This window comes from Rhamphochromis sp. 'chilingali', assembly GCF_963969265.1.
Source record: "Rhamphochromis sp. 'chilingali' genome assembly, chromosome: 16".
In the NCBI taxonomy this organism is placed as follows: Eukaryota; Metazoa; Chordata; class Actinopteri; order Cichliformes; family Cichlidae; genus Rhamphochromis; species Rhamphochromis sp. 'chilingali'.
This window is the reverse complement of record NC_137943.1, coordinates 27842735-27869686: the sequence shown is the minus strand read 5'-3', so window position 1 is coordinate 27869686 and position 26952 is coordinate 27842735. Positions and strand designations below refer to the sequence as shown.

General features: G+C 40.5%; 1 protein-coding gene and 1 long non-coding RNA gene across 5 annotated transcripts in view; one reads left to right on the top strand and one right to left on the bottom strand.

Annotated features, from left to right (window-relative positions):
- Nucleotides 1-26952, top strand: part of kirrel1b (kirre like nephrin family adhesion molecule 1b) — a 92452-nt gene that overhangs the window by 33738 nt on the left and 31762 nt on the right. For 2 of the 4 annotated variants that reach the window (XM_080861474.1, XM_080861473.1), the window contains exons 1-2: nt 19390-19733; nt 24017-24166. In XM_080861474.1, coding sequence (XP_080717600.1) covers nt 19517-19733; nt 24017-24166 — 367 coding nt within the window. In that variant the 5' untranslated portion in view covers nt 19390-19516. Of the gene's footprint in view, nt 1-19389; nt 19734-24016; nt 24167-26952 lie in introns of those variants that run through there. The other 2 variants (XM_080861476.1, XM_080861475.1) reach the window with 1 other exon arrangement.
- On the bottom strand, nt 1787-20685 carry LOC308383492. Its single transcript, XR_013969154.1, has 3 exons — nt 20287-20685; nt 2842-3032; nt 1787-2042 (listed from the first exon to the last, which is right to left on the bottom strand). It is a non-coding gene; the product is annotated as an uncharacterized lncRNA (long non-coding RNA).

The following is a 26952-nucleotide window of genomic DNA, read 5'->3' as shown; positions in this document are numbered from 1 at the left end:
TTTACAATGCAAGCATGTGACATGATTTTAACTCTAATGGGATTAGTGAGTTTAGTGTAGTAGTTATTTATCTTTAAAAAAGCAACCTGAATACAGAAATGCATTACGTTGTAATGTGCTGCATTAAAAAATGGGGATTTACTGACTTTACTTACTTTGACGCTTCTTCGTCACCTTTATTTTTCAGCACCGTACAGCAGATTGTAGAAAGAAAGAGAGAGGTGGAGAGAGAGGAGTGCGAACAGACTGAGCCACCTGGATGGGTGGAGTAGAGGTGGGAAGTGAGCGAGAAAACAAAGTAGATTGCTGTGAATTTTGAAAGTTTTTTGAGAGCGTCTCCATAGTTTGTTGTATTCACTTTACTTTATGTTTTGTTCAAACAAACCTAATGCCGGTAAAGCTTTATTGAACTGAATTTAATTTAGATACGAGAAGTGGGGTGAGAGCGGGGGAAGAGAGAGAAAAAACACGGGGCATTCATGTTTTACTCACACAGCAAATATACAGTCGATGTCTCTTTATATTATTCATGGTTCATTTTAAATATTTCACTGTCAACAAGCCAATTAGCAGTTTAAAAAGGAAGTGTGTGTATGTGTGTGTTTGCACTTTTTAATGTGTCTCTATGGCTGCGTGTGCTTGTTTGTATGTTTTTCAAGTATTTCCCCATATATTTATATGTGTGCGTGTCTGTGCGTGTGGGTGTGTGTCTGTGGAGGCACATGTGCACCGGTTGTTGTGTATCTGCCCTGCCAAACAGCCTGCCGGGTCTGGGCAAAGGGGAGAGCGTGTCTTGAGGAAGAGGAGGAGAGGAAGAAGGAGGGGAGGAGAATGAGGAGGAGGCGAGCGCACATGTGTGAGTGCGTGTGTTCAGGGGTTGGGGTTTGTAGAAGGAGGAGGAAAGAGTGAAAAGCCTAGATTGAAGTTTGATATGTTTGTTCTCTCCCCCCTTGTCCCACATACATGTCCCCATGGAGCTCAGAGAAGGAAAGCAGGATGATGTATGTTCGTGTGTGTTGATGTTTATGTGCGTGTCAAACACAGCAACACAAGCTCAAAGAGGGGGGAAAAAAAATGAGCCAAAACAGATCAAGATAAACAGATAAACAGATGGATTGAAATAGACAGACTGACAGCAAGATGGGGAAAGATAAGAGAGAGGAGAGGGCACAGAGTTAGAGAGAAGAAGACAGTGGGAGATGAGTTTAGAAAAATCATACTCGCTCACAGATGTGCACACACACCCCCACGCACAAACAACAGCAGTGCCGATTGATTGACAGAGACCGACAGACACGCCTACAGACTGAAAAAAGGATGAGCGGAAAGAGAGTGACAGAGGGAAAGGGAAAGACAGAGAGAGACGCAGTGATCCACAGCCAGATACAAATTGAAGCAGACAGCGAAGAGACAAACAAAAAGAAAGACAGACAGATGGACCGAGCGACAATCACTGGCTCTGTTTGTCCGTTCGCGTCCTCGGCTGCTCGGTTAAACGTGTTGTGACCAACTGGTTTGGTTTAAGTAATGACCTGAAACATTTGGATGGTAACTGTAGTGTCAGTTTTGCCTACAGTGTGCCTCAACAGCAATGATTCATGTGAAAGCCCATTTCACGAGAGCTGCCACATTTGCTGTTATAAAACTTTCAGTGTTGGGTAATGCCTTTTTCAGGGAAATCATCTGGAGCACAAGAAATGAACAATTTTCTGTTTATTTGTTTCTGAATATGTGGGAGAACGCAAGAGGCAGCCACCCCGGTCTCATGAGCCAAAGTAGAAATTCCCTAATTTCTGCTGCAGAGTTCAGGGGCACATCCTTCAAAGTCAGCATTTCTTCACTGATAATGTCCTGAGAAGTCACCAAGGTCTGCCCAATTTCACATGCTTGTTTTTATGTGGGGTTCATGAGGAAGGAACGCAGAAATCAAACATGCAAATACAATGTTTATTCATAGTGAAGATGGCTATGATAACGGATAAATGAAGACCAGTTGACTCAGCTGAGGATAAGCTCCCAGCTATCGAGAGATCCTCTGGTACCTATGAAAAGGATGATAGACAGCAAAAGTGAACAAAGGAGGACAACTGGTGGCATGGAAACCAGAACACATTGTTGCATTGGCCAATTAGACAATTTTTAGGTGTATGAGAAGGAAGGATGAAGTTCGGTCCTGCTTCTGAATTTTTAATTCAGTTATTTTCAATTTGGACCAATGTCTTTGTCACCTATGAAATCAAATCCAAATGACAGGGATTAAGAGTGCTTTGGACTATGTACAGTCCCTACAGTAAATGCACCATAAACTATACCCCAAAACACCTTGTATAAACACAGCAGAATCAACTAGATGTAGTAAAATTAGGTATACTTTTTAAAATATTTCTAAATACAATATGACAGACATACACAGAATTATTGTCAGACATACAGACTGTCAGTCTGAAGGTGATACCTGAACTGTTCCGGCCCCTAAAACTAGCAAGATGATGGCAGTAATGGTATTTCTACATTTTTTGTACACTGAAAATTGCCAGCAAGTCTGATATCAGGCTCATCGGTTTTGCAGAAAAAAACCTCAAAACAAAAGTTCCTCTCAAGTTTCATCAGCAGAAAATAAAACTCCATTTACAGGAAAGCTGTGCAGCAGTCTGAGCTCTGCGATTCTGTCACCGTCTTTGCTCTGAGAGGCTACAGCTGTGCTTGTCCTTCGCTAATGCTGTGATAGTGAGAGAGAGCAAGACCAGCTAGAGCAGTGGTAAAATCCTATTACCTTAATTCTGCCCTGGCAGCAAATTTCACAAAGATCACTTTTAAAAATGTATCTTTCCAAAGACAAACCTCATTCAGCCTTATTATTAAGGCCATGAGCTTCCCGGTGCCCTCGAGACAAATTCTTGAAAATCGGGAGTCCCCTGATGGAGTTGAGCTGCCTGGTCACTTTACCGCATCACTGTTTGACTGACAGATGATCCCTGAGAAACGTAGCCCAGTAATGGAGGAGTACCAAGTTGTCAGAAGCGTTGATCTCACTAAATATTCAAAAAATACAGAAACATTAAAGTTTAATGTTCTTATTTATAATTACATCTCTTTGCCTGACAGTGGCAATGATAGCCTGATAGTGATGCAGGCTATCAAAAAAAGAAAATCGATTACTGAACCCAAATTCTCAATACTGCCTCAACATTGTTCCTAAATAAAGCATTAGACAGTGAAAGCAGAGATTCAGTCAACTCTAACTCCACATTTCAGATATAAAACATATAGTGACACAGTCGAAATTAGCACCCACAGACCTGAAAGAGCCTTTTCATATTTTACATTCTTTGCAATACCGAGATCAGATCTTCAAAGTCTGTAGTAGCAGAGGTATCTTGCACTTACATCAGAGAAAAAAAATGATGAATGTTGAATGCTGCTGGGCTGTGAAGTTCTGACAAAAAAGGGCCTCCAATGCAACAGCAATGGCAAGCTTTCAGACTCTCGCTATGCAGCTCTATTATATCTTTGCATTAAGAAATGAAGGAACTGCAAGTAAAATGTCAGGCAGTCGCCGTGGGAAAAGGAATTTTTGAAATGCAGGGGATCAAAATTCTAATTACACGTCTTTCTATCAGCCGCGCTAAAAAAATAAATAAATTGAATTCACAAACAGACTTTAAAGAAGTGAGTTCTTTTTGCAAGAATGGCATTGTGCTTTTGTGCCAGCGTGAGTGAGCTGTATTTCATGCTTTTATTTTCAACATGCAAACCAAGGAATGCATTTTGCATACTGCAAGCTCCTCTGAAGCATTATACATGGAAGAGACAGCATATATGTTTCTTTTTCACTGAGAGGTCACGGTTTACTCAGAACATCTCACAGAGATTTTCTTACAGAGGTGGGACCAAGTCATTGTTTTGCAAGTCTCAAGTAAGTCTCAAGTCTTTATCCTCAAGTCTCAAGTCAAGTCTCAAGTAATGTCAGGCAAGTCAGAGTCGAGTCTCAAGTCACTGGTGTAAAAGTCCGAGTCAAGTCACAAGTCTGAAACTTTGAATTTCGAGTCTTTAAAAAAAACAAACGAAAAAATAATGTTGCAGTTATGCTAAATGTAAATATTAGACCATGTAATTTTTTAATCTGTGTTTTTCTCAACACATGACAAAATAGTGAACTTAGAAAATATACACAAATTGTGAAATTGCACCTCTTTAAAATGCAGCTCAATTAAACCTAGCTCCAAGAATAATTTTCACCGACAGTTCTGAGATAAGCTGCATGTTATTCTTGGATGCGGTTGTAGGACCGGCTTTAAAATCGCATGACAAAAATATCATACATATTAAAAAAAACTGAATCACCAACGTAGCCTGGAAAACATTTGCTAGTTAGATGAAGTCAGCTATCTCATCTTAGCATATTTATATGCATATTTATAATCATACGGTTCTTGGAGTGAGTGCACACACTCATGAAGTTTAGTAACTTCCGGTCACTGCAACAAGCCCAGGTACAGTTTACCGACGGATGGGTGCAGGACCTTGAAATGCACCGTGTAGAACGAAAGACCATCGTACGTATCATAAGTTTACCAGTCTCACAAATCGTCGTCATAAATACACATTCGTTAACCGTTTATTAATAGGACCTTTGAGCTCAACGGTAATTAATTAGTAGTGGAAATAATTTCTGGTACCCATCACAGAAATGTAGCAGTGACAATAATACTGTATGCTGTAATCGTACTGGGCAATTAGTGATACAAAAAACCTGTTTTATCCTGTGAATAAAAGTATATGTTTTTGTCAGTGTACCATGGTAATAACAGAAGCGAAACGCAATATTGTGTCAGGACAATTCACTATTTATGCACAATAAACAAAGGATCATAGCGCGACAATTTCTGTTCAGCGCCAGACTTGCTTGTAACCTATATCACCAATTATGTTATGAAAATGACGTATTAAGTACTAAAAGACACTGACCTTCGTGTAAATGCTTGGAGCAGACTAACCTGTGAGCTGGAGTGTTCTGGGACGTTATATTTGATCTTTGAATGGCTGCAATCCAGACCATCCGTCGCGTCTTTGTTACTTTGGAAACATGGCTCGAACAATTTCTCTTCAACGACGTAATCCGATAACAACCGATCTCTTTACCCGTCGGCTTCCCGTGGCTGTCATGCGACCGGCTATTGCAGTTAATAATACAACAGCTTCTTGACATTTTTGTGTTTCTTTTTATCGCTGTGTGACTGATTTCAATTGAAAGCCTGCGTGCGCTAGTACCGCTTGCCACGAGTTCCCAGAATCCTTTGCGGTTCTACCGGTGAATGACGTCACATTTTCAATCTCTATATAATATGCATGTTAAATTTTATATTTGGGGTAAAATATCAAGTCTTTTCAAGTAAACCGGTTCAAGTCCAATTCAAGTCCCAAGTCATTGGTGTAAAAGTCCAAGTCAAGTCACAAGTCTTAGAACATTTTTTCAAGTCAAGTCTAAAGTCATAAAATTAATGACTCGAGTCTGACTCGAGTCCAAGTCATGTGACTCGAGTCCACACCTCTGTTTTCTTAACCTGCAGAACTTTCTTTTTTTACCTCCAGTGAGCATAAAAGTTGACATTTACTTTGGGCTTTTCCAAGAAGCGCTTAGAAGGCAGCGCGGTTCTTGTTCTTTCTGCATTATTGCAGGAACGCCATGAAACTGTACTTACTGACAATTAGAATAGAAACTGCGTGAACATCTTCTCTGTTTGGCAAAGGTAGCTCCAATTTTTCCTCCAACCATTTTTCATCATCATTAAAATGAAAGTATTCTCTGTCCTTGTTTGCAGCTGAGCTTTTTGTCGTCTTGTTCTCAGGGCTACAACGAGGTTATTTCTTTCCTAGCCGTTACACTTCACAGCAGAACCTCATCTCCTCTGCCTCAGTGGAGTTCACTTTACCAATTCTTATTGAAGGGTAAATCACACAGCTGTTGCTGAGCGAGCTTGTTATTTGGATAATGACTAATCTGGCCCCGACTTAATTCCATTCCTCTGATCCGACGTCCAGGTTGGAGTCAGAGGATGTGGCTAATGATGTGGCGGCAGTGTTGTCTGGGAATACACACAGTTTTGCAGTCACTGACTAGCCTTCGTACAGTAAGCACTTATGTGAATGACTTCTCTTTAATGTCATGCACTGACACACTTATTTGGCATTAGGCCCATAAACATTTTTCCCATGCAATTCCTCCCATAAAGAAACTCAGTAAAAACCCATTATCTCGCAATGTCACATTATTTTCAAGTGCTTCAGTGCTTTAAGTAAACTATTTTTATGGCTGTGGCAATACTAAAGACAGCATTAGCCTTAAACATACTGACACGAATGACATATAATGTGGAAGTTGCTTCCATTAATGAACCCTCAGAATTTGTTTTTCTCAACTCTATAAGTCTGCAGATCTTTTTACACACATATAGCTTAGAATTTTGAATTTTAGACTGATTTGGTGTGATTCCAGACTTTCTCAACTTTGTTTAAAGTTGCAGTAGAGTATTATTCATTTCCAAGTTTGTTCATTTGCTTTTGAGAACTCCAACCATCTGAATTGACAGAGGGACTAGGCGGACCACATGTTAGACATTTAGAGACAATACACTGTGCACTCTACCTGCTAACTTTAGTAGCTTAAATGAACCTCGAATAAACCTAAAAACTAACATTTATACTATTGTGAGCTCAAAGTAGTTATTGGTTATTCCATTTTCCCCTATGAAAACCAGAATTAGATCAACTAGTAACCACAGCCAAAGAACTACTCATGAACAAAGCTAACAGGGCTCATGACTTGAACAATAAATTTGACAATTCCTTTTTCTGTTTTGAAGATAGAGAGCGCTTCACATCCAGCTTAGTCTCTGAAGGCTCAATTAGTAGCAGCTACAAAAAGCTTAGCTTCACACTGAAAGCCTCAAGTTTAAAATCATCTTAATTCAGAGGTAGTTTACTATTTTTACATGCTTTGCCATGTTCATTCTTGTACTGTGATATGATAAAATCCAACCTGACCAACAACCTCAATGACATGATTTAAATTTCTTCAATAAAAGGCCTCACAGAAATTTCATGGACAAGCTTTAGATCTGTTAGTCGCCGTTTCAAGTGGTCAAGTGAAAATGCACAGGAAGTGCTTTACCTTCCTGTGGCAAAAATAATAAACCAAAACCGGAAAGTCCACTCATGTTGCACATTCCTCACAAATTAACACTGGATGATTCTCTGACCAATCAGATTTGGTTGAACAGTCAGGCTGGAGAATACACTCCTGTTTGTCTTTGTATACCTATAAGGACCTAAAACCTCACAAGATGATTATGGTTTACTCAGTCCTCATGCTGCTACTCTGAACCCCAACATAAAGTCTTAACTGTCACGGCTGCCGAGGCGAGCCGTGTGGAATAAATGAGGATCCAAGCGCAGGCAGTCGTAGAGGAGTGAAGGTGATTTATTGAACACAAAAGAATGTGGACAAACAGCAAACGGGGCACGAACTAAACTAAACTGGGAAACAACTAAACTACAGAGCACAAACCTGAATGAAAACGAGCAGAGGAGGATGACGATGAACAGCAGGGAGAAGACACGGTGGATAGACAGACTGACACTGAGTAATACAGACGAACCGGCAACAGGCAGGAGAACACACAGAGCTTAAATACACACACCAGTAATCAGGGGATGAGAGACAGGAGGGCAACACAGCTGGGAGGAATCTGGGCTGACGGGACAGGGGAAACGTAAACTGATCACACTCACATATGACACGGACCTTCACAATAAAACAGGAAACTCAGATACATGGAACCAGACAAGACATTGAACTAAACAGACAGATTCACAAACAGATGGGGAGACACCATAGACAGACAGGTACAGACGCAGACTTAGAGGCAGATCGAAAATAACACAGAACTTAAACAATCATCATCTAGAAAATGATAACAAACTAAAAGCGCTGGGTCACCGACCCAGGACCATGACATTAACCCTCACACAGCCTTTCAAAAAAGGTGAAGAATGACTAAAATGTTCTCACTTTCAAAAAATGTCCTAAATTATAAAGTCTCCAGTGGGTCCTCACAACTCTAGAAGTGCCAGAGCGCGCACACACACACACATTCATCCATGCGCTCGGTCTAATTTGTATCGAATGCAACATTCACAGCATTGACCTGCTCACTCAAATGCACTCACACTCACAGACACATACACACAAATATAATTTCCCCCTCCACTCATACACTGACTCACACACTGACTCTCACACACACACACACACACACACACACACACACACACACACACACACACACACACAATTGCCCTCCTCTTCTCACATGCTTTTTCACTCCGTGCTCATTTGGTGATGTTAATGTTAGCAGACATGTACAGTGTGCTCTAACAGCAGAGGGAGGGGAGGGTGTGTGTGTCCGCTTGTGTGTGTTCGAGCATGTGCGTATGTCAGTGTGCGTACGTTTGTGTGTACTTACCTCTCTTAAAAACCAATTAACGGCGCACAGCAGCAGACACCCCCCTCCTCCAAATGAAGAGGTGAATTAAACATCACCAAGACCAGATGGAAAGAAATCAGAGAGAGAAAGAGAGAGGGATGAATAATTGAAGACAGGGGATCATAAAAAAGTGGGAAATAAAACTGAAATAAGAGATGAAATGAAATGTAAGAAAGCAGAAGTCAATTATAGAGACTGAGAGAGAGCTGCGGGGAGAGGCAGATAGGAAGACAGGGGAGGGATTGCTGCCAGTGTGTGTGTATGTACTTTTGCATATTGTTAAGGTTCACAATTGAGGAGGGAGAGTACAAACCACCCATGGTCCAGAAGCTCTTGGTCAAACAATGATTTTAATGACTACACACGTGTGGGAAGACAACTCTGTACGCCGACAGCAATTGATCTTCGACTTAATCAAAGCATAAACAGATATTTTATAGCATCAGGGTTTGATTTACTGACGCCCCTTCATGCGTCACAGATACATTTTATACATAGATCAGATCAACACCACAATGACTTTTAACCCAGAAGATCATCTTCTATTTTCATGGCTGGTACTTTCCGTTCTTGTCTTAAAGTGAATTGTTCCTCTTTCACCGAGACATGACTAATCTCTCCTCTAAATAAATCTAACTCGTGTGTGTGTGTGTGTTGACCTCACATGCTCTTTCTCAATTCACCTGTTGCACTTCTGACCTTTCACCAGACCAGAGGCTCACTGAGACTATGTGTATGTCTTCTACTAAATAAATGTTTTAACCAAGAACCTCTACTTAAAAGCTTAATATAAAATGATCTGATATATAAGTGTTTTGTAAGCATGTACTGCAATTCCTTCTATGGCTCCAAGTCACTTGCACAATAGATTGTCCGGACATCGCGCCGAACAAAGCTTCCAACCCCCAATTAATTGACCGAGCTCCAACTCTTTAATAAGCACAGATATGCATTGTGTATAAAATAGTCATAACTGCACCTGAAATACAAGGTCAACATAATAACTGTATGCATAACATCTTAAGGCCTTCTTAAAGCTATCTGTTACATTGTTAAAGCCTCGTCTTAGCCTGCTGCTCAAAATAACTTCCTGCTTCTGCAAACTCTCCAAGCCTGTTTCCTGTCCTGTTACTTTTAGCCTTTCTGAAAGACACACACTGTTCAACCCCTGAATGCAATATCCATGCTGCAGATTATATTTATTATTTAACAATAGCAGTAAAATAATTTCCCTGCTCCACAATATGTACAAGTGTTTTTATATATAAGATAAGATAAGATAAGAGAACCTTTATTAGTCCCACACGTGGGAAATTTGTTTTGTCACAGCAGGAAGTGGACAGTGCAAAAGTTATGAGGCAAAAATTAGAATACAATAAGAATAAATACAGTACACAACTGTACAGAATAGAATAAAATAAAATACTATATACAGTAGAATAAAATAAAATAAATATACAATAAGATAAAAATAGAATACAAATACAAATACTATATACAACTGAGTAAAAATACAACGATGACAGAAAGGATTATTGCACTTAGTATTATTGTATATGTATGGATGTGTGTGCTTGATCAGTTAAAGTCTTTATTATGGAGTCTGACAGCAGTGGGGAGGAAAGACCTGCGAAATCTCTCCGTCCCACACCGTGGGTGCCGCAGTCTCCCACTGAAGGAGCTGCTCAGTGCTGTCACAGTCTGCTGCATGGGGTGGGAGATGTTGTCCATCAGGGATGACAGCTTAGCCGCCGTTCTCCTGTCACTCACCACCTCCACTGGGTCCAGAGGGCATCCTAGAACAGAGCTGGCCCTTCGGATCACCCTGTTCAGTCTCTTCCTGTCCCCAGCAGAGATGCTGCCACCCCAGCAGACCACGCCATAAAAGATAGCAGAAGCCACAACAGAGTCATAGAATTTCTTCAGGAGTGGGCCCTCCACTCCAAACGACCTGAGTCTCCGCAGCAGGTACAGCCTGCTCTGCCCTTTCCTGTAGAGGGCGTCTGAGTTATGAGTCCAGTCCAGTCTATTGTTCAGATGAACACCAATATGTGTGTACTTGTGTGTGTGCATGTAAGTGTGGGTTTGCAGCCTGCTTTCTGCAAAAGAGTCAGACTAATACAACACAGTTGTTTGAAGTCAACAGCAGCTTAACCAAGCTGGTTGCAGTACGGTCATGATTAGCCTAGTACTTTTTTGACTAAGCTAAATTTCAGTAAAACTCTGTCACCACTGTGCATGCTACATGTGCTTCTATGTATGTGTGTAGGTCATTTTACGTGCACGAGAGTGAGAGAACAACCTGTGAACCCGGCGCCAGTTTACCAAAAGAGATTTGTCAACACTGCTGAGACACAGATCATAAATGCTGCTGCAGTCACATTTCTCAAATGGTTATCGTTCAAAGAAATTGCAGATGAATTTGAATTCTCTTTTATTAAACTGAAGAGAGGGGAGGAAGAAGTATTTGTTTCTTTTAAAATCTTGACACATCTGTGATGAGAAGAAACCAGCATGTACTGAGCAGCTAAGCTTTGTCTCCTGTGGTGTTCTCTACAGTTGTCTGATTGAAGGTAAATGAATTAAAAGCTAAAAAACTTTTACCTGAAAAACAATAAACTGAAATAGTTTTAGATTGCATTTCATTTGAGTAGTGAGGTTAAATGTTTTTATCTGACTATATTTGTACTAGTTGACTATAAATACATAAAATGTTCATATTTTAAAAGAAAAAAGGGTAAAGATACACAGTGGTGCACATTTGTTAGTTAAAAATATTTGTATTAACTGCCTGTTAGTAGAAATATCTAATCAGCCAATCACATGGTAGCGACTCTATGCATTTAGTCATGTAGTCATGGTCAAGGTAACCATTTGAAGTTCAAACCGAACATCAGAATGAGCAAAATTCCAACTGATTTAAGTGACTTTGACCATGGCATAACTGTCACACAGACAGACATAGGCTGGTCTGAGTATTTAAGAATCTGCTGAGCTTCTGGGATTTTCCCACACAATCAGCTCTAGAGAATCATCTATAAAAAAAAGAAAGCATGCAGTCAGTAGCATTTCTCTGGATGAATATTCTTGTTGATGTCAGAGGTCAGAGGAGAATGGCCAGTCTGTTTTGAGCTGATAGGAAGGCAACAGTTACTCAAATACCACTGATTACAACCAAGGTATGCAGAAGAGCATCTCTGAACACCAACACTTTGAACCTTAAAGTAAATGGGCTCGAGCAGGAGAAGACCACACTGTGTGCCACTCCTGTCAGCTAAGAACAGTAAACTGAGCCTGCAGTTCACCAAAATTTGATAGTAGAAAATATGTAGAAATAGAATGTCTCATTTCTGGGCTGTCATTGGTTGTCACAAAGGTTAAATAATCTCAACCTGTTTTCTTGAACATGAGTTCACTCTATTCAAATGGCCTCCACAGTCACCAGATCTCAATTCAATAGAGCACCTTTCAGATATGGTGGAATGGCAAATTTGCATCTGCGAGTTTTTGCAAATCTGCAGGAACTGCGTGATACTATCATGTCAATATGGAACAAATTCTTTCCCAGCACTTTGTTGCATCTATGCCATGACATTCTATGCCAGGTCAAGGTCACAATGACCTCACAAAACACATTCTTGGCCAGTATGCAATAAGTCATAAATTAATTAAGGCCAAAGGTGTGTTATATGACTCCATCCATTCTCCACTTATCAGGATCGCAGGGGCCTGGAGGCTATTTCAGCTGTCACGCGGAGAGGCAGGGTACATCTTGGACAGGTCACCAGGGTTTACACATAGAGACAGACAACCAGTTAACCTAACCTCACTAATTTCATGTCTTTGAACTATGTGAGGAAGGAAGAACATGTAAAGTGCACACAGAAAGGTCAGGTAGTGGAGTTGATAGTGGAGTTAGCACTGTAAACGCCATATATGAGCCCTTATATGAGACCAGTAATGACAAATACGCATGAAAATGTTCCGCCATAAAAGCTGCTGGTAGCTGTCAGTTATTTTCAAGGGCACTGCAAATGCAATATTTTTCTCTTCTCTGTACTAAACTAGTTAAAATAAAAAAAATATCAAAAAGGAAAATGTCAATTTATTGTTGGAACAACTAAAATAGGCTACCATTAACTAATACTAAGAGTAGTGAATCATCTAATCAAATGAATATTGTTTTTAAACCATGCAGTTTCTGATCTTTATTTATCCCGACTGCTGAAGATAATGGGCCTTTTCTTATTTATTCTGTTTGGAGTATAACTGGTTCCATTTTAGTACTTTATGATAACTCTGTAACTGCATTTTGCGGTTTATACAAATTTAACATTTTCTGTATGCTGTATTCAGATTTAAAGTCATCTACAGCAGGATTTCAGTAAATACAAACACTTCATTTCCTTAAAAAGTTTTATTCTGAAACATTTGCACGAAATGAAAACCGAAACTGATTTTTATAGTTGATAGGCGTTGGGCATTTACCAGAGAAAAAGTACAGTAAGGAAAAGTAGGGAAACGTAACCGACCTACTAAGAAAAACACACACATAAACATATCTATGGACAACAGCGAGAATTCTGTATTGGTTGATAAAGTTGGTCAGAAAGAAAGAGTTCATGATGGTAAATGGCCTGCATTTGTATAGTGCTTTACATAGTCCCTAAGGACTCCAAAGCGCTTTACACGTTCAGTCATCCACACACACATTCACACACACTAGTGATGGCAAGCTACGTTGTAGCCACAGCCACCCTGGGGCGCACTGACAGAGGCAAGGCTGCCGGACACTGGCGTCACCGGGCCCTCTGACCACCATCAGTAGGCAACGGGTGAAGTGTCTTGCCCAAGGACACCACGACCGAGACTGTCCGAGCCAGGGCTTGAACCGGCAACCTTCCGATTACAAGACGAACTGCCAAGTCTTGAGCCACGATCGCCCCATGATGATGAGTCAGATGATTTTCTGATCTTTTCCATGATGCCAGTGTAACATTTAGTCATCAGCTGTAGTTGAATGATGTATTTGAACATGTGACTGTGGTGACCAAGCATCAGAAATGAGCAACAAATCATGGGTGTGGACATGCATGCTTACCATTGGTGTAAGGTGTGTAATAAAACAGGTTGCCAGCTTGTTACAGGACTAACACAGAGAAAAACAACTATTCATGCTCACATTCACACCTATGGTCAAATTGACTGTAGAATCACCACTTAACCTAACATCCATGGCTCTGAGCTGTGTGATGAAGCCAGAGCACCTGGAGTGAACCCACAGAGTCACAGGAAAGACCTGCAAACTCAACTGTAATTTGACATTTGATTGGATAGTGACACTCATCTTTAGTGTCTCCCTGTTCCTTCAGAGTGTTCACTACACGTGTCATACCAGTCTAGACAGACATGGATGGAAAGTGCAACTTGAGTAGGCTGATTGGTGTGATGTGCTGTTTCTATCTATTCATCCATCCACTATATTCTACTTATCCTTGTCAGGGTCATGTGGGTACTAGACCCCTATCCCAGCTACCACAGGGCGAGAGGTGGGGACACCCTGGACAGATCGCCAGCCTGACACAGAGCTAACCCAGAGAGACAGACGACCATTCGCACTCAGATTTCTTTAAGAACAAACAAAGTGAATGAAAATGTAAAAAGAGCAAAAAATGCCCAGAAACTGCTCTGTGTTGAGAAGGCTCATGACCTGTTGTAGTTGTAAGTATGCAGTTTCTATCAGTGGTTTTAGAATCCTCTTCAAGCTTATTAACACTGAGTTTCTTATTATAAGCAATCATAAATCATAGCCAAACTACAAATGATAGACCAGAATTCTAATAGATTCAATTGCCTTTTAAAACTATTCTTGAAACAACCACATTGTGCTATGATAAACAGTTCCCCTGTAATGTTCCTATCCCTTTATTCATTCAGATGTTCTGTCTGTATATTCTTTGGCAGCGTAAATGTAGACTAGTACGGTGCCAAAAATGAAAAGAAAAACAAACAATGGAATTTAAAGGGAGCGGGAGCCAGAGGAGGATCATGTTATTGGGTGATCCCTAAAATCTAGAAGCTCAAGAAAGATCCTTAAAGTGATTTTCAAGTAAACAGATAAGTCAATTGTTTTATGAATGTAAGCCAATAACTGGGGAAGAAAGATGCGTGTGTCTGTGTGCGTATGTGCATGTGCAAGTGTTTTTGGCAGTGTAATTGTGTATATTTGTGTGCGTGTGATTGGTGCCTGTGCTTTTGTAAGTACGCTCATGTGCTCATGAATCTTGCGCGCATTACTTTTTTGGAGTGCCCTTGTGTGTGTTAGAGTGTGCGTTTCTATATCTACGCATCGGTAACTGCCCCTGTGAGTGCGCGTGTGATTTCCAATAACTGCTGGGTTTGCTCAGCATCACCTCTACGGTTGGTTTCACGCTGCTTCTCTGTTCTGCTGGAGGTGTTTGTGAGGAGAAATAAAAGCAGCATTTGGTGGTGGGGGGCACTGGGAAATCACGGAGCTACTGTTTACAGCAAACACAGAGCAAAAACCGAGACACACAGCGGCAAAGTTATGATCTCCGTGTCTGTCCCGCTGTGTCTGTCTCGCCAAGTCCTTTTCTGTCTCTCTCTGTCCGCTCTCGTGTACGTCTCTGTCAGTTAAATGCTGTGTGCTTTGGGGGCATAAATGTTACATAAATTATATTTCCAAAACATCAAATAAACAAGGATGCAGTAAGCATATCAACCCACAGGAATGATGCAGTCGCCCCTCACGGCCAATCAGAAACAAACAGGTCGCTGTATTCATGACCTTTGTTTGTAAATGACTGGAGGGAGACATGGCTTTGTAATGTGACAGAAAAATCTTTTCTGTAGTTGCTTTGTGTGCCAAGCCTTCCTATATACTGCAGGCTAAATGTACTATAGATGCACAGCATTTCTATAAAGAATATAACTATAGCTAAAACAGAGATTCGTCTCTAACTGTGGCTGTGTAATATCTCTCTCATACATTATCAGAGGAATTTTTCAGGTAATAGTTCAATTACCACGTCTGTGTTGTAGGTATTTGATTAGTTTTGATAACTGAAACATTCAAACGTTCACATGAAAGGAAGTTATTCTAGGTTTCAGCCTGTAGCTTGAAGGTTGTGAATTTCTGGACTCTACAGGTCAATAATAGAGCCATAATTTTGTCAGACATCAAATATTTGGCAAAGTAATACAGCACTTTGCTTGTTAAGGCCCAAAAGCATTTTGAGTGGTAAATTAAAATATACGGCAGTGTAGATGAATTATTTCTAAAACTATGGAAGCATAAAAAATGTATTTCAGACATGACAATGATGTCTTTTAGACCATTTAAAAAGTGTAATGCACCAACTAACTTACTAACTGTCATGATAGCTTAAATACGCTTATGTGATGTCTCACTGTCATAGATGACAGAGGCAGAGCACCTACCCCAGTAACTACTCAGAAAATTATTACACGTTTTCTTCTTCTCTCAGTGTTATGATTTTATATATTAGTCTTATAAGCTACTAATATCACATAAATGCCTGGAGAGTTTATTACGAGTCATAATTTTTCTCCGAGTACTGGATGTTAGCCATCTATATGCTGTTTAATTTCTTTTTGTTACTTCGCACACATGCACATAAACACTTTCTTTTTCCTTTTCTCTCTTTGAGGTGAACACCTTTTGTTGACTCTTCCAGCCACACTTTGCCCTTTGCTGCCTTTTTCGGAAATGGCAAATATATGCGTGCGGTGTACACAACACAACAATGACAGCTACGCATGCAGGCATGCGTGTAAACACGAACAATGCTTTCGCATACACACGTAGACACAGCGTGCTCTCTCTCCTGAGTGAGAGTGGTGTGTGGTAGTTGAAATGGGAGCGAGCCATAGCCCAGAGGCAGAGCTGGGCCATGAATACAAGGAAAGGGTCAGCGTGGCAGTTTTTGGGGTGGGGGTTAGAAGCATGAATGCTTCAGGGTGTGGAGATGTGCAGTTTAGGGTTACAAACCTCACAAACTGCCTTTTCATTTCTACATTTGCTTGTAGGAAATTGCATTTGGCCTCTGATGGCCACCTTGGAGGTCTTCGCTGTTTGGAATCAGCAGCTGCATTCCTCAGGGAGTACTGTGACCATGTCTAATAAGATGACAAGACATCCCACTTTAAAGTCAAGGCAGTTAAAATGTCAGCCGATTTCTTCTTGTTACAAAGACTTCCTTCTTTTTCATATTAACTCAAATTCCAAAAAGAAGAGCGCTGCATGAAAGTTATGATTTGATATGAGTGAGCAGTGTTATTGTTTAGCTCACAGGAGAAGAGAGAGCGCTGAAAAGTTGATTGCTGCCTGAAATTCCAGTTTTATACATTCTTGTCAGCTGCACTCAGCCTATTTCTTTTTTTTATCCTTGAGCTAATCAAAAACCTGTGAACTGCACTCGGAATAAGAAGTTATGTGATAGATTCATTTGTGCTTATCACAGCAAAGACAACTGAGCAAAAAGGGATAGTGGCAAATATTATATGGGGACACACACCTGTACTGTGCAGCAGCGCTGACACCAAGTCAGGTTACTTATTTCACTGCCAGCTGTCAAAACTGCAGAAGAGTTGCAGTTTTATTACAGGTACTACGGTTTCTTGATTTTTTTTTTAATAGTAAACGTCTTTTTCTAAGGAACACTGCATTCATCGTTTGGTGGTTGTGTAGATTACGACTGTGATTGTCTGTGCAGAGCAAACTTTTGGCCGCACTCCTTCCTAAAGTAAATCAATGGGCGGACGAAATTTATGACTTTCACAAAGGAGACTACTGTCCATTTCTTAAACCTTTTTTAACCGCTAAAGTAATCATTCCCTAACCTTTTGGAAGTGGTCATTTCAACCCAAACAGCACACTTTTTAAACTTCTTTCTAATCCTTTGTTAAAGTCTTTGGTTGCAGTAAGCAAGGTGCTAAGTCTTTCCTGTACCCGGCACCCCTGACAAAACAAGAGCCATGTGTATTCGTATTGTGTTGTTTCTTTGCAAGTGGCTTTTCATTTGGAGAAAAGATGAGTTTTGAAGTGAAAAAGACAATGAATTCAGTGTTATACAATGACAGCTGTGAAAGGGCTGATGCAGACCACAATACAACATTAAATATGCTCTGAAACATACATCAGCTTTGTGGGAGCAGTCACAATAGACACCAAGGTATAGACCATTTTTCCCTACCATACCTGGGACAGCCTCCATACCACTGTGAGCCTGAACTAGCAGTTATGGATGTATGAATGTATGTATGTATGGATGGCATACAACTACTTATCAAGTCAAGTGTCAAGTGAAGGCAAACATTTCTTATATGGTTAATCACCTGCATAAATGTTCACATGAACCGATGTCCTAGGTTACTCATTATGAAAGTCTATGAATTATTTTACAGTACAAATTCACTGGCAAAAATCGTCCTTGCTGCTCAGCTTCCCCCTTCAGCCTACACTTCTGTGTGAGATTCTAGTGCAGCTCCTCTATTCCAAGTCAGCCACTGAATGTTAATACTTCAGCATTAATGCAAAATGTAGAATTTCTTTATAATACAGAAAGACTTGTACGCTTCAAGTAGAAATTGATAGGGCTAGTTAGATAGTGCTTGTATTGATGTTTAACAAAGCTCAGCCTGAAGGGAAAAAAAGACCAAAGTGAATAAAATATATTAAAGGTATTACGGATAATATGCAAGGGCACTGTGGCTTTTATTGTGAAGCTGGGTCATTATGCAATGAGAATAAAAAAGAGGAAGAGAAGATATGCCCAAGATTATCCCCAAGGGTAATGATGCAGGGATGTAAAGATGAGAAGGAGAGTGAGGAGGAGGCTGAGACAGAAAGAGACAATTGCAGCAGAAAACAGTGGATAGGAGAGAGGGCGAAGAAAAGTGAGAAATATATAAAAAACATGGAAAAAATGTTCATAGATACAGAGAGATAATGAGGGAAATACTGGAGTACTAGAGGGGTAGTGAAGTGAAGCGGGAGAGGAAAGAGAGAAGATGGAGGGAGGTGGAGAAACAACGAGCTGGGTCCAAAGAACAAAAGAGAGCGGGATTGAAGAAGCTATAAAAATTGTGCATTGCTGCATTGAAAAAAATACACAAAGAAGGAGAGGAAACGAGGACGGAAAGAGTCAGACTGTATTAAAAGAGGTGGGCTAGTCAAAGTTAAACAGGATGAACTTGGAAACCCTAACAAGAAAAAAGAAAAAGTGATTTGAGGAAAATGTAGAGAGGCTAAAAAAAAGAGCAACACACAAAGCAAATATAAATGTAGAGAAACTGACCACATGTGAAAAGGAATACACGGGGAGTTTGAAAATGGAGAAAATGTTAAAGGGGAGAGAGACAGAGGTGTGTGTATGCTGGTGGAGGCAGCGGGTTGGTGGGGTATCCCGTAGGGTTAATTACATCTCTGTTCTCTGTCTGTACAGCTCTCACTTCTCTGATCTGAATCCCTGCTTCAAGCTGACAAACTGCAGACACACGTATTCAATCCCAAATATGCACACAAATCTACTCCAGGCAGCCACAACTTTAAACCCACTGACGGGTGAAGTTAAAATCTAATGTTCGGCATTAAACTGTGAGATTCCTTGAATACAATTGGATAAAATACTGACATGTGTTACCTACCACTGGCATTGTTGCGAGCAAAAACCCTTCCTGTGATTGCACTGGCCAGTGGTTCTGGCCTCTTCCAACACAACGTTGTGCCCAGCCTCAATGCAAATGCTGCTCTGGAGCACAGATATTAAAGGTATTAACCAAGCCTCCAAAACAAAAACCACAAATGCACACTGCAATTAGCTAGGTTTCATTTGACGTAGACGTGACGTCGACGTAAAGCGCGAAATTTGACTGGCGGTCGGAAGTGAAAAAGATAAGCGCAAAATCACAGACAGACAGTACGCAAAATGCCTATGTCCTGTTGTGTTTACGGATGCTCCAGTAGGTCGACCAGAGAAACTGATAAACGGTATTTTAGGGTACCAAAAATAGCCCAACGAAGAGGAGAAAAATGGAAAATTCTAACCGAAAAACGTAGGAAAAAATGGATTTTAAATTTACGTTTACAGTCGGGAGGAGCAGAGTCTGCCAATGCCCGTGTCTGCAGCGACCACTTCGTCAGAGGTAATGTTATGTTTGCAAACGAACTTATTAGCATTAGGTTGTCGTTAAATTCTCGTTTACTTAGTGCTTTTAAGTTAGTAGTCTAATATTGACTTGATTGGGACTATAGGCTGCCCAAGTGCTTTGGATGACGAAGAGTCGGAGGACTGGGCTCCGACGGTCAATCTCGGCTACGAACGAAAACCCAGATCGGAATCAGTTCTCAAACGAGAGAAAAGAATGAAGCTTAAGGCAGAACAGCATCGATGTGCAGAGGCGATTTTGGATATGCAACAGACGGCTGAGAGCCCGGATTTGAGCCTAGTGACAGTGGAGAACAGGCTACTAACCCTGCCATACAATTGCAATGAGCTGCAATCACTTCTCCATCCTCCTTTGCAATTACCCAAGTCTTCAGAGGTGTCTCGTTAGACCGCTGAGAATGGTTTACCTTGAAACAAACAACTGTCACTCTAACGAAGTCCTAAGGATGTGGCATGTTTGTTGACGTTAAAGCCGCTACCGCTAACTGTTAGCGTGTTTAAGATAAAGCAATATAAGAACAAACACTCACCCTTGCAAACACCAAACTGTATCCATCACGGAGACGTTTTGTTCCAAGGTTGTGGACCCACCCGCTGACAAAAAAAATTGTACGCCTCCAGACTCTTGAAAGCTTTCATTTGCTGCCTAGTGTAGTAAGAAGTCTGGAGGACCAAGTAGTTGGTGATATCCACAGCCTCGATAGTAGGCAAATCCTTTACTTCTGTGGTGTATTCGGACATTTTCAAAGAATACGGATCACGTCCGATATATTTTTTAACTATCTGTTTATATCTCTCCCGAGAAACGGGGTCTAAAGTTGCACAATAGCTGCTCTCCTGACTCTCCACAGTGTCCTCCATGTTTACTTCCGCCCTCCACTCAAAAATCGCGCTGCCTCCGCACGTCATCAGAACCACGTGACCGCAACCCAACTATTCAAACGCTGCAGGATCCACTGCTAACTTTCCGCTATAGACACTGACAGTCCTTGAGGTCTTAAGTTATTGCCCTGACTGATCAGAACTGTGCTGGTAACAGACTGCACAACATCATACAGGTGGTTTTAATGTTGTGGCTGATCAGTGTATACCCACGCAGTCATACCCACACATTCATGCATTTCACAGCACACAAACAGAAATGTTTGTCTCCTCCTTCATATCTTTCTGTCACTACTTCTCCCTTTCGCTCTCCTACACAGTTACACACAGATTAAACACATCACAGCCAGTCCCGTGAGAACATGTGTTGTTCTGTACAGAGTTATACACGAAGATGAGGGCCTTTGCTCATAATAGCTGTTAATTTTGCATAAATCATGCATAACATGACCCACATGTAAATCACTCAAGTTAGCAGGCACAACCCAGCAGCTCCTTCTTTTTCCACTCAGAAAGAGAAGCAGCTCCCACGTTCGTAGTTTTATTTTAAGGTATTCTGTTTGACTTTCACTTTTTAAGATTAAAGACCTAAGAATGCACATTTTTACAGCCGGGGAACATTATCACCTGTTTTTCAAAGACCAGGTGTGAAAAAATGTTTTTCAATCAGGAGAACTATAGACAAAGAAGATTGCTGTTTTCCTTTTCATTCATTTTTACTTGGTGGAATACATCTTCACACAAGGAAAAAGGAAAAAGACAGAGAGAGAGCAGCGATAAGACCCCAAGTACAGAAAAAGGCAAGAGCAACATGGATTAGATTAGCTATAACATGAAAATTAGGAGATGGAGTCAAGGTGGGTCTCTGGGTGGCTTGCAGCAGTTGTTTAAGAATATTTACATATGGCTTGCAAGAACTAACATTAGAATGGATATTTTTGCCTCTGTGCCAGGGTTGTTTAACATATCAGAAGAAATAAAATCCATTAACATTCTATATTAATGTAATAAATCATACTGTATATAAAAGTAGATATGATTTAATTATTTTATTGACCCGTGTGCTAAAATATTGTTTTATCTCACCGTTCTAATAATATGCAGTAAAAGTAAACAAACTTTTAAACAAACTCTTAATCTTCTGTTATGTAGTGTATGTGATACTGCATGACTCCTTGCACGCACACACATATATATTTTTTCTTTTCTTTGTGCTGGAGCGACTGCTTTCCTGTATGTTCTTTTTTACTATCCCTTTTGGCAACCTTACAAGATGTGCTGAACTTGTGTTGAACTCTGAGTGATCCATGTGTGCACAGTGAGTGATAACAAGAGAGTGGTCGAGTTGTACCATGCACTGAAAATGCAGCACAGCTTCCATATTCTGTGTGTTGCATTTTGATTGATTGTGCAGAAATCTAAGGGCGTCATTGTATCTTCCCCAGTAGATTAATGAGAATTTTAGGGGCTGAAAGTCGAAAGCTGCTTGGATTTTAACTAATGACTGAACTAATTAAAGGTTTTTTTTCCACATTCTGCCTAAAAATGCCAGCGTTTTATGAACAGTTTGCCTTTATTTGAAACTACTGAATACAGAAGTACATGACTCGCAGCACTCTACAACTATGATTACAAAATGTTTTACATTAATTAAGAAGAAATACAGTATACAGGAAAAAAGAGACAAAACAAACTAAAAAGGTGATACACGCTGTTAAATGTTTGCTATTTAAACATGTCATAAGAGCCAAAAGCTTAAAGGAGAATTAAAAAGTCTGAGGATGAGATTTTAAACTCTGATGAAAATTAATAACCTGACCTCCCTTGGGGTTTCTATAACTTGAAGCAAAATAAGAGTGAACACAAAACCTAACAGGTTGTTTAAACATTTGAACTAAGTGGAAAAACTGTCCCTTCTGGAAATAATATCTCAACAAAAAGCACAACCAAGCAACAGCCACTAAGAACGGTGAAGTGTGTTAAGGCAGTTTTTCCCTTAAACTTCAAAATAAATTACACAGCTATCAGCTCACAGTCGCCACAGTTGTCTTCTTGAATCAGCATTCAAAAGGAAAGTTGACGAAACATCAACGCTCTTCTTGTGAAGTTTTAAAATGTCCTGCCTTCATTAGACAAGCCTTCCACACAAATAACATGACAAGTCATGTAATCCTCCTGACAAATCAGTAAATCGCCCTGTTGTTTGCACCTTTGTGGTTGAATCCCACTGAGATGTGTCCCTCAGAGCCAGGGCTCGCTTTATTAACCAGTTTTGCCTTAATTAGCTAATAGGATTGTTTTAACCATGATCCAAGAACAGAATAGCCCACGGGAAGACAGACGCAAACTCTGTGGAAGTGTGTATATGTGTGCACACATATACACACTTCCACAGACTGAGTATGCAACTGCATTTGTGTTAGTGATATAGTGCGTTTGTGCACAACTGCATAAATTGGTTGTTGCATGTGTGAAAAAGCTTCTGTCTCTGTAAGTTTCAGTGTGTTTGTATATGTGTGCTCGTGCACGTTCGTGTGCATGTGTCATCTAAGGCAGCGCAGTCTCCCCCTCTCTCTCTGCCTTAATTAACGTGCCTTCTTGCAAGACTTTCTCCAGAATATGAAACAATTTTACCTGATGATGCAAACGGCTGAAAATAGCGCCGGGTGAGTGCCTCGCCTCCTCACCTGACACTCTCTCTTTAAGCGAGTGCGTTAATGTATGCCTGCGCTACACTTGTAGTTTTCTATCTGTGTATTTTAGTGGCACTGCGATAGCCAAAATGCTTATTTTGCTGCAGGAAATGTGTGTGTGTGTAAGCAAAATCCTTTGTACTGTGTGTGATGAAAAAGAGCAGGCTGTATAACAGCTTGCAATGATGTTCTTGCTACACAAGTGTTCGCTTACACATCCATGCATGTACACACACACTTTTGCACAGAAGCCTCAGTTCAGACCAGGGAAAACCTTAAAAAGGAGGCAAAGAGACAAAACAGAGAGAAAAGACACGGAGGAATGAAAAATATACAGAATTCAAGCAATGGACTCTTGACCAGCTAAAAAGACAATAATAATAATGAACACTATATATGCATGGAGTTCATGTTTATTCCTGTAAGAGAAATTTCACTCAAACCGGGTTCATATTAAAATACACTCATAGTAAAAACACATAATAAAAGAAACAATAAAAACACCCTATATTCAATAAAAGCACACAACAAATTACCCAGCAACCTCCATATGGACAAACAGAAGTCAATAAGACCAGAGAGGGACTGTGTAGCTCGATACAGTGCAATAAAAATGCCAGCTCATGGCCAGGTCACAGTGAAAGGAACTAAAAAATTGATCCCCCTCTCTGTCCTTCTGTTGCAGTGTGGTGCGTTCGTTTCTCCCAAGAGCCTGCGGACCAGTCGGTGGTGCTGGGAGAACGGGTGGTGCTGTCCTGTGTCGTCTTCAACTACAGCGGCATCGTCCAGTGGACCAAGGACGGCCTGGCACTCGGCATTGGAGAGGGTCTTCGAGGTAAAAAAAAATGCAGCTTCACCCAGCTGCAGAGATCAAAGTGAAGTGAAGAAGGGGAATAACTCAGCTACGGTTTTGGTTCAGTTTGGAGTGTAAGAACCCTGACAAAAGCTATTATGGTTGAAAAGTGTAGGGGTTTTTTAACATTAAGGAAATGAACACTGTACCATGCGAGAGAGAGTTAAGAGTGTGTGAGTGACAATCTGGGCAAAAAGGAGTCCTGTATATCATGCTGAATTAGAGAAAATCCCTCACACTGCTGACAAAAGCAGACGCACATTCACATTTACATTTTAAGCCGACACACACATCCAGAATGACTTACTATGAGTGCAACAGTAGAATATACTTCATTTTAAAGATGAGGAAACATCACAAGCAGTGAAAAGTGAGAGTCAAAGGGTCAAAGCCACAACAGACACCCAGTTTTTTTTTTTCTGTATACGTGGAATAATCAGACGAAACTCAGAAATGCAAAATCAAAGAATGAGAGGCCAGGAGAAGAATAAGAAAAGCAAAAAATGTCATTCTCAACTAACCTCATCTTGATTTTCTTCAAAATATGCAAACAAGCTTTTGACCACTGTGGCTTACTGAATGCTCGCATTGCTTATGAATAAGGCTGCTTATAGACCTCTGTCCAGGATAACTTTCAGGTAAAATAAAAGGGAAGAAAATGAGCTGATAGGCTCACTGAAATAGAATTAAGAATGCGCAGCATATCAAGTATTCAGATTTAACATCCATATAACACAATAATCAGGTAACTACCATATCTTTTCACCTTCATCGGCTGTGCATTATTGATTTATACAAATGAAAGTGTTGGAAAGAAAGAGAACTATACAATTATACATAATATACAAACACATAAATAAAAATGCAAATAAGATGATTACTTTTTTGAGAAGTATAGAAAAAAAACAGCATGTAGAAAAAAGAAACTGATGATTTCTAAAAAACCTCCATTCTAACTAACAGTCCATGAAAGCTCTTCTCCATCTACCCATATTCTTAACTGCTTACCCAATTCAAGTTATTGGAAATCAATTGTTTATTGTTTAAGGCTGCAGTTATACATCCCTAAAAACCAATTGGTAACTGGCTTGAAATCACTAGCTACTCGTGAAAAATGATTTTTCCCTGGTCATTTGCTAGCAGTTACGGTGAAATTGATCGCTAAAATCCCCAGTCCCCAGACTACAGACCAATCAGAGACTCCTTGGTAAACACAGGCAGCTTCGGAAAAACGTGTATTCCCAATCAGCTGGTCGTTGTGGAAAGTTGTTTTGCTGTCGATGGAAAAACATACCTGATAAACACGTGTTCGGTGCTGCACAAAAATCCTTGTTGCTTTTGCCGCTATAGCAGATTGCTGTGATCACAGATAGTTTTTTATGGAAAACGCTGACTGCGAAACCTCGCCAACTGCTCACTTAGCCATAATGAAATTGCGAAAGGTGTCTTCAAGGTAAAGTTGCACCTACTGAAATGCGTTAGCTTCAGCAGTAAGACAACTTTCAAGTGTCAAAAATTAAGAAATACCTTTGACACTTTCATAAGTTTAAAAAAAATATTCTGTGATTATGATTTTTGAGTTTCTCAAACTCACATGTTATGTTAAATGAATAGACTTTTGGGAGTATTGCAAATATACCCTTGCAGTGTAAAATATAAGGTCTAAGCAGTCTGTAGTATTACTGATCTCTACTAGTTAGCCTGGAAGATGTATCAGACCATACCAGCAGGTCTAAAGTGCTGTAGCTGTGGTGATTGTGTATCCAAAATTTAAATGCAGGACGAGTGAAGGAGTCTGTGGAGAAGAACTTTCAGCTGATCCAGGGAAGTTCTGACAAACCTTCAGACTACTCAGCAAAAGGAAAGCAAGTCTTAGCCCAGGCTATGCTTAGCAGTAATCCACGCTGAGGATATTGTTTTGCTGTGGAAAGAGCACTTTCAGAAACTCTTGAATCCCACTAACACATCCTCTGTGGAGGAGGCAAAACTTCAGAAGTAGTGAAGGAGCTCTTAAATTCTCCACAAGAGTCTGAAAGCTCCGGACTTTGTTAAACCGTCTAGGCGAAGATGCATTTTCATGTCGTGTGGAGCTCGGGGACAGCGTCTGTACAACAGGATACCAGAATAAGGGAGTCTGCTATAATTTGTAAGGTAATTGCTCAGCATCCCATGGCTAAGCTCATATATGGTGCTCAAAGGGAGGTTCTGATTGGCTGTTGAACTCTGGACTAAGGATTAATCCTGCTTCACTCCTGCCATACCACATTAGACTAACTCTTCATGCTGGAAGAGTTACTGAGGTGTGATGGAAAAATTGTTCTTCCAGTTTACATGTGTTTTATACATGTGTCAACTGAAGTATCAAGGGATCAGTATTTCACAAAAATGGTACCAGAGCACTTTGGTGGAAAGGGGGTTGAACTGGAAGGTGAAGCTTTCTATTAACCAGTCAGTCTCCTCACCTAGGGTCAAGTTTTGGGTAGTGACTGAAAGAATATAGGCTGCTGAGGTTCTTAGATGCAATGTGAAATATTTGAAAATACCGAGGGGTCTCTGAGAGGACTTGGTTCTCCTTTGCGAAGGGATCGAGTTGAGCCGGTCCCAGGATTTTAATACCATTCTAGCAACTTTGACTGGATGCTTTCACAGCTGATGCTTTCACAGCTGATTTTCCATCTGGTATGTGACCCTGTGATACAAAGGGTAGACCCAAGACAGAAGATACAACTCATCTGACCTGTGGACACATCCGAATCCTTCAGTAGGGG